We start from the raw sequence: 13,105 nt of genomic DNA, 5'->3' as shown, positions 1-13,105 counted from the left end.
AGACATTTCCGTTTTTGCCTTTGTCTTCTTGTGTACATTCCCACACGACAGACCTCCCATTGTTACATTCACTCAGTCCAAGCTGTAGAATGGTGGGGCTTTAATCCCTAAACAAGACACCTTTGTATTGGAAGACCCCCACCCCCTCACGTTCCTCATCCATAATCCCTTGTGTGATATCTCAACGTGGCATTTTTACACTAAAATGCCTATTGCCTAGTTTCAAAACGACACATTGAATTCCATAAGTCAGGAATGCAGCGGAGGAGACGCGCCTGAACATGCTGCGTAGCTTCCGTTTAGTGGCCCGACGTGTTTTGTGATGCATCGTTATTAGATCCCATTCAGGTGAGCGGGGCTTGTTGAGACCGGTGGCCGTTGAAAATGTTTAGAATTCAAGATCAAAAGCGGCGCTCCTCTTTTATCTCTTGTTTTAAAACGAACTGCCCCCGGTATTGCCGCTTGCGCTATAATATGTCACAAAAAAAAAAAAAAAAAAGTCACACGACCGTTCTCTCGACAAAAGGAGTGAGCTGTGTTTGGCCCCCGCGTTGGAGAGTAGGCTGGTGTTGTGGCTGGGGCTCTCGGTGCATTAAGCTGCAGCTCAATACTGTCCCATGACCGGCCGAGCCAAACAGCAGCCATCAGCATTAACCCCACGACCAGCTTAACTCACTCAGCATACAGTCGAACCGGCCAATCGATCCTCGCCGCACAAGCGCCGCTTTGTTTTTGTGTTGTTGTTGTTGTTTTTGGTCACTTGTCGTCGCTAACCCTCCGCCGTGTGATGGGTTTATTCGGGGGTAAACGCCACCTGTAGCCTGACAAATTGGTTGAATCACAACTGCCATATTGACAGAGGGTCCGAGCGAGCTTGGTTGAAAAAGGAGGGTGTGACATCGTCTAGTGCAGGCTGAAATATGGAGAGGGAGAGGGAGAGACTGGGTGTAGTTCCCTCTGAGGGATGGGACTGAAAGCGAACTTGGGACGATGGCCTTACCTGGCTGCTGCGTGTCGTCACACGTCCCGGGCTCTTAAACATTTCAGAAACGCAAGGCCTGAGGTCAGACCCACCTCACCATAGCAGGCGGGGGGGGGGAGGGGTCTAGAGAGCCCTTGACTTCATTAGGAACATTTAGGCTACGCAGCCTTGCAATTAAATTCATCCGTCGACGAGGTGTTAGAAACAACTTCTTTTTAGCTTTATGAATGTCCTCTTTAGATATCGGAGAGCAGTGTCCGTGACAAACCACCGGTATTAGCCATGGCATGTGTTCCTGTGAAACTGTAAAAGACACGGTTAACATTTTACCCAGATGGCAGAGGGAGCTCTTATTGCATAGTAAACATACCGGTAGTAAACCCTTAACTATCGCATGGAAATAAACTAGTCTCCCGACTCGCTAGTTACTAGGCAGACAAACCGGCCGCCAGGTGTTTTCGGAGCTGTTTGAGTTTGTCTTTTAGAATAATAATCAAGGAGAAGCCTACTCGGAGGACACGTTCTGGTGCTAATGATTTTGTAAATAAGATACAAGGAGGCCCTTGTGGCTTGAAATGTGATGTTTGGAAGCGGACACAAAGCCTTCAGTCTTCGCCACAGAGGTCTCGCAGCTACTTTTAGATGCAATTTCCATGGGACGCTTTTGGTTTCTCCCTCCACTTTTTAATATTCCACCACGGTCTCCCCTTCTCGTAAGAGGCCGTACACACACTGTACAGGCCGTGACGTCACCGCATGGACTTTTCCAGGCCGGCGTTCTGTTCCGCAGGGAGGCGGGGCGGCTGAGAGGGGCAACTGTACGGTGAAGAGCCCTCCGGTTCCACGCTCGCTGTTTCTAACGCAGAGCACCAAAATAGAAGCTACCTATGTGTGTTTAACTCCTTTTATTTTATGTGTTTAACTCTCCTTTTCTTTGATGTGTTTGTGTTTAACTCATTTCCTTTGATGTGTTTAACTCTCCTTTCCTTTGATGTGTTTAACTCTCCTTTTCTTTGACGTGTTTGTGTTTAACTCTCTTTTCCTTTGATGTGTTTGTGTTTAACTCTTTTCCTTTGATGTGTTAGACGCCTAACTTTCTCTCCTTCTCTCTTGGTTTCTGCTTCTCTCCAGTTTTGGCAAGCGTTCGGCAGGCAGCCTGAGACGCGGATGCGAGTGCATCGTTCTGGAACCCTCCGAGATGATTGTGGTGAGTATACGGCATTCCAAGCGTCGCCACACTGGTGTTATAGGCAACACACACACGCACACACACAGACACAGACACAGACACAGACACACACAGACAGACAGAATTGGAATTTCTTTGGGCCTATCATTTAGAGCTGGTATTTTCCTATCTAGTCGTAGTATTGGACAGTACCACCGTCTTGGATACAGTCTCCAGCCTCTTGCGTCAACAAGCCCAGTGACGTTTGACACTGTTTTTAACCCTTTCACTGCCACACGACAGAAGGTTAACCCTTTACTATCACACAACCGAAGTTAACCTTCTGTGTATTGTCGCAGTGAAAGGGTTACTGTTTTGGTAGTGCGGCAGTGAAAGGGTTAAAGGGGCGGTTAATCCAAAATTCTAAAAAAGCAACAACAAAAAAAATGTCCCTCTTACTATGGATTGCTATGTAACCATCCAGTTAGTGCCGATGTGATTTGCCTCCTTTCTGAGATGTCTGCCGTCACTCCCAATACAATGGAGCTGAACGGGCACTCGGGTCTGCGGCGCTCAAAGCCACCTGGATAGCGCTCCCATGTTTATACATTTTGGGGCGAACTGCCCTTTTAAGTGCGTCCTTTTACGACGACCCAATTTAAAAAAAAAATATATAAACCCGAGCTGTATTTAACAGCGCGCTCGCCTGCAGTTCCTCCACTGTGTTTGCTCTCACCAACCGACGGGCAGTAACGACAACAACAACAACAACAACAACGACTGGCCTAGTTTTATGTGAAATCAAACGTTGCCCCCCCCCCCCATGAAAAAGTAGTTGGAAGTAAAAGAAACTAATCAATCCAGTTTGACTGCAACATGAGAGAAGTGGAGGCAGCGGCACATGACTGGGTCTCTACCCCCCTGCCTGGGAGGCCTGCTGGAGATCACACACACACACACACGCACACGCACACGAACACGCACACACACACACACACACACACATCTACACCCCAGTTCTCGCACATAGAAATCTCCCCCGTGGGTTCGTTTGAAAGAAGCGGATGAAACGCACGTAGCCGACAAGCGTGTCATAATACACATCTGTACATATTTCTTCTTCTCTCGCGCACAATTGCAGCCGCTGCGTCTTCTCAGATGGTGGGGGGGGGGGGGGGGCTTTTGTTAATCGTACGATGACGAGGGTTCAAGCCTCCATAATAACCCTTCTCTTTTCCTCCTCTTCCCTACTGTTGATCATTACCACTTCCTGGCTTAGCCCCTCAGCTATTACGGGCGCCAGGCACCCTATAATTACTCTGCACGGCTTTGGGGTGCCGCGATGCACGTACATCAGCACCCCCCCCCCCCGCCCGCCCCCACCCCAGCCCTGGACTCATGTAATCACATGTGTAATCACATGCTTGCGCACACAAGTACACACATGCATGCACACAAGTACACATTATGCATGCACACCAGTACACGCACGCATGCACGCACGCACACACACACACACACACGCACACACACACACGCACACGCACACGCACACACACCACACACACACACACACGCACACACCACACACACGCACACAAACACTGAAGAAAATGCACAAGTACTGTATACAAACACACAATACATATTGCACACATAGATTTGCAATTTTACACACACTCTCACTTTCCTCCTCACTCACTCACACACTGCTCCCCTGCCGTTGCCATAGCAGCAGTTGGTATGGCGGAGAGAGAGAGATTTGAGATGTGTAATCCAACGGCTGAGTGCTGTGAAATGTGAAGCTGCAGAGAGGAAGAGGGAGAGGGCTGCGTGCCAACTGTAAAAACGCCTTAAATAAAAGGGCCCAAGCTACTAGGCAACAGACCTGTGCCCAGTAAAGTGTAATGTCCTTCAAATGCTTGTGTGGAAATGACTGTGCTGCAGACGCCGGCTATGCTGAAGTGGACACTTCCACTTTCTAGAAGGAAATAATAAATCTTCCCCAGATTCTATAAGATGCACACATTTTGGTTCCTTTTTAATGTATCACTCACTGCACACGTTTAGCATCTAAATTACAATAGTCTGATCATGACATGCGTCACACACAGCGCGTCGTGAAGGAACCTGCCACACAGAGCCGAGGCTGTGGAGCTGTATGGTTCCAGGCAGCGTCTGTCGCTCTGTCTGTCTGACTCTCTGTCTGTCTGACTCTGTAGTAGGCAGTGACATCAGGGGCGTAGCTGGGGGGGGGGGGGGGGGGGTAGCTTAGGATGATTCCAAGGGCCCAGCACTGGGGGGGGGGGGGGGGGGGGGGGGGCTAGACATCACTCAGGTGTATTATTGATGCTCTCATTGATACTATGTTTGTTTCTTAAGTGTGTGTGTGTGTGTGTGTGTGTGTGTGTGTGTGTGTGTGTGTGTGTGTGTGTGTGTGTGTGTGTGTGTGTGTGTGTGTGTGTGTGTGTGTGTGTGTGTGTGTGTGTGTGTGTGTGTGTGTGTGTGTGTGTGTGTGATATATAGAGAGAGAGGGGGGGCTTTGGTAGACTATTGCATTGGTCCATTCATTGAAGATGAACGCAATGCGACATCCTTTACTAGGCTCACCCACCAACAGTGCAGGTGCTGAACTGCTGATCCGAATGTATAGGTAAAAACCATATTATGCGTTTTCATCAATAAAAAAATGGCCAAAAGAAATTCTGCTCGCGCGCTCGCATTCACTGGGGGCCTACAAATACATTCTTTCATGGGGCCCAGAATCTGGAGCTACACCCCTGAGTGACATCATTACATGAGGACCTGGGGGGGCTAGTGTGTCTGCCTCCTCCTCCTCCTCTCTCTCGTTCTCTCCGCACTCATCCATCTGTCTGTCTCACTCCTTCATTCTCCATCTCTCCGTGTCCCACTCTGTCTCCATCAGTCAGTCTGCTCTCCTCGTCGTCATCATCATCATCATCATCTCTCTGCCTTTCATCTCTCTCTCTCTCACTCTCCGAGTCTGTCCCTCTACCTCCAAATCCATCACCCAACCCTATCTCTCTCTCTCTCTCTCTCTCTCTCTCTCTCTCTCTCTCTCTCTCTCTCTCTCTCTCTCTCTCTCTCTCTCTCTCTCTCTCTCTCTCTCTCTCTCTCTCTCTCTCTCTCTCTCTCTCTCTCTCTCTCTCTCTCTCTCTCTCTCTCTCTCTCTCTCTCTCTCTCTCTCTCTCTCTCTCTCTCTCTCTCTCTCTCTCTCTCTCTCTCTCTCTCTCTCTCTCTCTCTCTCACCCACCCTCTCTCTGAGTTGTGAGCTCCCATTGACGTAGTTATACGTGCTGCGCAGTGAGAGGGGCGGGAAGAGTGGGTGTGGGAGGAGGAGGAGGTGTGTGTGTTTTCGGGAGGGAGGGATGGTGGGGGGGGCGGGCGGGCGGTGAAAAAGAAGAGACAGTCACTTCTTTCTTCCTCCCGCTGTCTCTCCTGCTCCAGGTGGACTATATGGATGAAAATGAAGCGGCAGGCGTCACACAGACAGTCCCGCCGGAGGTTTCGCAAGATCAACCAGAAGGGCGAGCGGCAAGAGCCATCATCGACACCGTGGAACCCGTACCCGGCCGGCAAGCCGCCCATGTCCGGGGCTACCACACGGTGAGTCCAGGGCTGCCTGCGCGCCGTCCTGTTTACCTCCTGTGTGTGTGTGTCGCTGTGTCTGTGACAACGCAGTGTGTGTTCCATGGTTGTTGTTGTTGTTGTTTGAGTGTCGTGCGTGTCGCCGCGCCAACTTCTCCGGGATTTGGCCGGCTGGTGTGTGAGTGTAACTCGCTCCATGTTGTGAAACCCTCTGCTCTTGGCTCTGGTTCTGTGTTCCTACTTGACCCTCTTCAGTGTGGCAGGCCTGCTGTGTCGTGGTATTCCCCCCTCGTAGACTCCCAGTGTGTCTGGCGCCACTCCGGAGCGCACTCCCCTCGTCTCTTGAGCCGTCCATTCCTCACTGCTACTGTCATCGTGTTGGTCCACCCTGCTAATTATGTACCTAGTACCTACCGACTACACGACTACTCGCACTCTTGGTGTACTACATCCGCCCATTGTGCCACTGTTTACTGTAGTCTTGTCTCCGCTGTGCACTCATCATGACACATGTAGGAATAATGTAACTCGCTGCGTGTCGGAAATACTTTGTCCACAGAGTATCCGCCTTTATGAGAAGCTTACTTGTACGTCGTGGATGTTTCCTTGTGCTCTGCTGTCCCTACATGGCTACATCGCCGTCTCCCCCTCATGCCTCCCCTGTGTGCCTCTTTGCTGTGTGTCGCTGGTGTTTCCACACTGTGTTCCACTGTAGTGGCCGCTCTCGCTGCAGAGAGCGCCAGGGGTTGATGTAGAAGGTCCATTATAGAGCTGATTAGTTTCTTCAGAGCAATGAGGAGAGAGAGGAGGGCGAGAGAAAGCGAGTGGGGAGGGAAGGAGAGGGAGGGCGAGAGAGAGAGAGAGCAGTGTGGGAGAACAGGGGCTCTTTTCATGTTTCCTAAAAGCCACTGTATCTTTATTCAACACTCCTCTAAATAGCCAAAAGTCAGCATGGGTTTGTGTGCCTCTCTCTGTCGTCGTCGGTCGTCCCCCCACCCCCCGCGCGCCTGACAGGTCGTGTTCCAAAAATGCTCCAAAAGTGTCCCACTGCCCCCACAAGGTGGACCTTGTCATTAGTCAACAGAAGGGGCGTTCACTCCAGCGACACACAGACAGACTCTACTACCTGCAGCTAGCGGCTGCAGTGCATCATGGGTCGGCGCGCCGCGTTTGTTCCCTGGGAATATGAAGCGAAGCGTTTTCCCCAGTAATGGTGTGAACACAGCGCAGGCAGTCGCCCCGTTAGGCCCTGTGCTGCTCTGCACAATTTAACTCTCATTCCCCTCATTTCTGACACTCCCCAGGGGGGGACCCTGTCAGCGCACCCGCTCCCAGCACCATGGGACACCCCCCACCCTCCCCCATACAGCCAGCCCCCCTACCGCCTAAATTTAGACCCCACGCCGGTTTGGGCGTAAAAAACCTCACGCTGAACTTTCTCATGGCCCGACGTTGCCCTGTCGCACACTCTCACAACACTCCTCTGCCGTACCGCTCTTCCTGTGGGAGGGAGAAATAGGCTCCATGGCAACCGCCAGTCCCAAGTGGGCTCTGCTCTAGTGCACTTAGAAGTATAGTGTGAGGGGACCAACTATGCAAGAGTGCAGAACATTGCTGTGACTAGCAAGGAGAGAGAGGAGAAGGATGAGGGAGAGAGAGAGAGAGAGAGAGAGAGAGAGGCTGAATCTCAGAAGATGCTAAGCTGACACAGGGCTAATCTTCAGCATTCTGAATGCCAGACACTGTGTGGATTTTTCCCTCCTCCTACCTCAAGTCGCATTTAGAAGGTGAAAAATGCATTGAAGAGATACTTTTGATTGGAGAGAGAGAGGGCGAGAGAGACGTACAGACAGAAGGCAGGAGAGAGGGAAAGACAGATGTATAGTAGGCACAGATTGCTCAGCTTAGTCACTGCTATTAACTCGTGAGCCAAGCCAGGTTCTTAAACATGAGGGGATCAAGAGTGTCGAGTCTGATCTCAGCCGTTGGAAATGTCATAGAATATCAATCTATTTGGTCCATGTCTCTTCCTATAAGAGACGCTCTCTGAGTTCCGTTGGAATCCTATCCGAATTGAATGATCATCGCGGTACCTATAGTTTAGTCGTATGAGGAGATTTGATGAATAGGACATGGCAGGCGCATCCCTGGCCTGCGGGGGAAACCCATGCTGCAGTGCTGCACTTAGAAACTTTACGGGTGTCCGAGTTCTAGTGCCAGGCTCCCGTGCGTCGGCGGGCACTGGGCGTGATGTGATGTCATGCGTCCTCACCCTCACACCCTCCAGGGTGCCACTCTCCATCACTCCGGGGGGGGCGTGCCTCGCCGGCGGCACGCTTAACCCGCCACTGGAGCCCACTTTGGGACTGCCGGCGCCAAACCCACCCCCCTCCCTGAAAGAGGAATCTTTGTCTGTTGTGTGAATACACGGCTGGATCGCTCAAAGGCTTCAATTCATTCCCACGCAGGAGCACACGGCCGCCTTAATTGCCCACCGCTGCGCCGTACAAGCTCATAGGTAGAATCGTAAATATTTGGTCATGTTTGTGCACCTCATGTAGGTCATACGGCTATAATGGGTGATAGTGTATTGTGCTTGTGAGTTTAGTGGCCATGAATCCATTAGAAGCTGTTTATATCAGAACAGGTCTCCTTGTGAATCTAATTAGAACTTGCTCCGTTCTGGCTGTAATTAACTGGTTATTGACGTAGCAACACACATTGGCTATTATGCGTTTGAGCACCACCACAGTAAATAACGCTTCATGGTTAATAATGAACATCGCTCTCTCTACTCTCTCGTTGTCGTTGCTGTAATGCTTTATAGCTGAAGTAGCATTTTCTGTTCTACTGTCAGCCGCTATGAGGCCTTCAGCTGATTCTATCAGTCCTTTTATGATGCATCACACGCTTCCCCGCACGCAGCTCAGACAACTGGGTCCATTCTGTACACACACTAGCCTTGTTCATCTCTCTCTCGCTCGCTCTCTCTCTCTCACTCTCTCATCGCTCTCTCTCTCTCTCTCTCTCTCTCTCTCTCTCTCTCTCTCTCTCTCTCTCTCTCTCTCTCTCTCTCTCTCTCTATGAAATAGTCCACGATAGTCAACTATTCAATCCCTAGATTATTGGTACCTTATAATACTATTCAGTTTATTTATTCATTTTCCCCCCCACATCAATGTAAATGTGCCAGATTTGAGCTAATTAGCTAGTTTCCATCTGTAGTCCCTGCATACCATGCATGTCTTTATGGTGTGGGAGGAAACTGGTGTACCTGGAGGAAACCCACGTGAACACAGGGAGAACATGAAAACTCCACACAGAAAGGTCCCCTGCTGGGGTTCGAACCCAGGACCGAATCTTGCTGTGAGGCAGCAGTGCTAACCACTGTGCCGCCCGTAATGTGGAAATTAAAACCTCCATCACATAATGTGAGGGACACAGCCCCCCCCCCCCCCCCTCCACTCTCCTCTCTGAGCAGATAAGTAATAACCCCCCCCCCCCCAAAAGAAAACGCACACATCCAATCATCCAATTTTTTTACTTGCTCCAAGTCCAACTGATTGGAACTTAATCGTTTCATTATTTATATAGATTGAAACACCCCAAGGGAACAGAGGTTATTGCATTTAAACGACGATTCCCCGTAATTCTTGCCTCGCGCTGTGAACCTTGCAATTTGTCCCCCCACCACCTACCCCCCCCCCCCCTCTCACAAGCACAGTCGAGATTCCCTTATTTCGCATAGCAGTTACAAAAAAAAGAAACAGAAAAACTATTCTCCATCGATGCAGTGACAGAACATAATCGATTATTAAAATATATATATATTTTTTTTGCTAGCTTTTATGTTCTTTTACAATGTAGCGCTACACTATGGGATTTGCTCCACAACTATAAAGCGCCCTACAAATCAAATATATTATTATTATTGTATTATTAAAGTTAGTGCTCTGGTCATGCATCCACTCAACTCATAGAAAATACAGCATCAGGCTATTCTAAAAGTATTGATACTGATGCTAATAAAGAGTATTGAACCATTTTTAACAGCTGGTTATCGAGTAAACTTTCTAGTATCTGTATCATGCAACACTAGTAAAGACATTTATTTTGACATTCTGATTTAAGAACTTTCTACGGTAAATGTTGATGAAAATGTTGATGAAAAAGTATTCATGTGCAGTAATATAGATTATACAATTGAGGATGTAATATATTATTGAGCTGCATAGAGATGCATCGTAGAATCGTGGACAGCTGAATCATAATCTAATCGTGAGGCCAGTGAAGATTCACAGCTCTAGTTATTAGTAGGGTTCGCAAGTCTGTCCCCCAAACAGTCGAAAGAGTGTCCTCTGTGCTCAGTAGGCACACAAAAGCACGGGACGGGTGTGAGTGCCGTCGCTGGGTGAATACTGTACACGATTGTGTGCTGTTTGCTGTCTCTCCCCGCCTGACTGGTGCAGAATCGTGCTTCTTCTTTAACAGGCAGACGAAACTTGAGGGCCTCATTTCTCTCATCCTTGACTGACGCGTGGAATGTTTGATAACACTCCTCCTCTCTCTCCTTTTTTTCATCCTGGCTCCCAGGCATGCATTAAAGCTCAGGTACTGTATCTGTTTTTTTGATCCACTTTTTCTCCCATTTTCTATATATTTTCTCCCATCCCAATTTCGTATCATCCAATTCAACCCTCCCCTGTCACGAACGCTGTTTCTTGCCTCCCACAAGCCGGCTGCAGTGAGGACTAAGTCATACATAGCACAAGTCCCCTCCGGTACTTGAGGTAACAGCAGTCGCATCTTTTCACCTGCGCAGCTCGATCTCTCAGTGTTCGAGGAGTAACGCGTGGGAGGCTCACGCTGCCCCCGACACTTCCTGATTCTACTGCGCAGGCGCACCAACCGACTTGTAGGAGTCGCTTGTTCACAACGTTCGATCCCCACCCTTCAGTTTTTCCCTCCCCGTAATACGGCCAATGTGTATTACTGCGGACGACCAGCCAAACTGAAAAACAATGTGGAGAGCTGGATTCGAACACGCGAATCCTAGCGTCTCCACACTGGTGGCGAGTGCCTTAGACCACTACACCACCTAGCCGCCCAGGTACTGTATCTGTTAACACTGTTATCTGTAGTGTATGTGTGTGTGTGTAGTGAAGCTGTGCTCTTGCCGTCTGTAGTCTGTTAGTCTTAGTGGTTTATCTTCAGTCTGTCTCGACCGTTTGTCACGTCTGTAGCTACTGTACTGTGTTTAGACTCCCGTGAGAAATATCTTTCATTCGCCGAATCGCCGTCAACGATAAAGACCACAGTCGAATTATATTATTGCAGATGTCAAACTGGGGAAATCAATTGAATTTAGCTGAAATTGCATTGATAAACGTTCCCTCTCCATCATTTCCATACCGTGTTATGACATTTTGATATATATATAGTTAGGTGGGGAAATGAATCATGCATGGTTGGAAGATGCAGAGCAGAGAGGAGCTATTGATATCATCAAGAGGCTTAGTGTTGGAGGCAGTAGAATGATGAGCATTGCAGCTTGGCGACGATAAACTCCCATAATGGCAAGATTTTAGCCGCTTGAGGTCTATCTGACGGTCCTATCTGAAATGCAGCACGTTTATGGCAAATCGCTAGATAAGGATATTGACTTTCTTTAAGCCTTTTGCAATTACGCACACGTTATTGTCACCTGCGGTGTTTGTGGTGTTATCTGGGGGCTGCCGACTGTGTTTCGAGAACTAGACATTGTGCGTTGGATTGATGGGGCGGCTTTTTGTGTTCACGCCTGCTTATGCTCGTCGCGTGGTCGTCGCACGCAAGTGGACTGGACGAGGTAACCGCCCTCGGAGACCAAACGGAAACCATATGTTTTGGAACATTGAAGCCATTTGTGGTTTATGGATGTAATTGTATCATTTGGTCTCACGGTGGTGTGAACTGCTCCTTGTTCTATAATGAGGACATTTTTAAATGTTTTGCGAATATCCGACTTATCAATATGAGAGAGAGGCACATGAATCGATATGGCTGCCATTTTAGATTTAAGAGCACATTTTCGTTCCTACTCCTCCTAGGTTGGTTCCCAATAAACCTTATTTGGCGTCGTCTAGTAATTAAGGTCTGTGGTAAAAAAAAAAACATGTCATTGAGGATTTGGGCTGTTTCAGCGGTATACCCTGCTCTCTCGGCCATGGCCAGCATGCGTCTATAGCTGAATATGATCACCGGCTACTCTAGAAGTCTGCTGTGGGAGGCTGCTGGCACCGACACAGACAAATGGCGTAGGGGAGAGAGGTGAAAGAGAGAGGGTGTTGGAACACTCAGGTACAGAGAGAGAGAGAGAGAGAGAGAACCTGTCGTGCTGCTCGCCTCTGGAGGAGCCGTGTGCTCCTATTTTTAGAGCCGTCCTTTGTGACAGCCTGCTCTGCGTTAGCTGTGCGTAGATCCAAGGCATCAGGTTTGAAAGGATTTACACAATCGTGAGCCAGACAGCCCAGGACCTGCCTCAGGGTTTACTGTACAGTCAGAGCCAGACAGCCCAGGACCTGCCTCAGGGTTTACTGTACAGTCAGAGCCAGACAGCCCAGCACCTGCCTCTGGGTTTACTGTACAGTCAGAGCCAGACAGCCCAGGACCTGCCTCAGGGTTTACTGTACAGTCAGAGCCAGACAGCCCAGGACCTGCCTCAGGGTTTACTGTACAGTCAGAGCCAGACAGCCCAGGACCTGCCTCAGGGTTTACTGTACAGTCAGAGCCAGACAGCCCAGGACCTGCCTCAGGGTTTACTGTACAGTCAGAGCCAGACAGCCCAGCACCTGCCTCAGGGTTTACTGTACAGTCAGAGCCAGACAGCCCAGGACCTGCCTCAGGGTTTACTGTACAGTCAGAGCCAGACAGCCCAGGACCTGCCTCAGGTTTGATTAATTGGATTAATTGTCCATCCTATTGTATATTTGTTGACATTTGATATGGTTTTATTATAAGACGATGGATAATACCATGATAACGGTAATGGTGCTTATGGTTAGTTAAAAAAATAAACAATAGCCATTATAAACCAGACTCAACGCTGTATCCTGGCTAATCACCTGACATGAGAGAGAGAGAAAGAGAGATGTTTTTCCTAGGCTGTACTGAAATAACTAGCTGTTACTAAAATTGACTTTTTACCTACGTGGTTTAGCCTCTGTTTTTCTCTGTTGTTTTGATTTAGACTGCCATGGGTGAAACATTAATTTGCATTGTGTATATACCTTCAGATCCAATGTGCGGTAAAATGTGATGAGCTCCCATGTTAAGTATTTACACACACAGTTAGAATTCATTACCGC

At 48.9% G+C, this 13,105-nt stretch overlaps 1 protein-coding gene across 1 annotated transcript in view; it reads left to right on the top strand.

The window, feature by feature from the left end:
- rapgef2b (Rap guanine nucleotide exchange factor 2b) overlaps positions 1-13,105 on the top strand; it is a 146,362-nt gene that overhangs the window by 68,733 nt on the left and 64,524 nt on the right. The window contains 4 exon segments of the mRNA XM_084331752.1: positions 2,114-2,189; positions 5,619-5,641; positions 5,643-5,758; positions 5,761-5,777. Coding sequence (XP_084187878.1) covers positions 2,114-2,189; positions 5,619-5,641; positions 5,643-5,758; positions 5,761-5,777 — 232 coding nt within the window.

The sequence above is a fragment of the Notolepis coatsorum genome (assembly GCF_963971535.1).
Source record: "Notolepis coatsorum genome assembly, chromosome: 16".
Taxonomy (NCBI): Eukaryota; Metazoa; Chordata; class Actinopteri; order Aulopiformes; family Paralepididae; genus Notolepis; species Notolepis coatsorum.
Note: the sequence above shows the minus strand (reverse complement) of the source record. Positions and strands in the feature narration are given on the sequence as shown.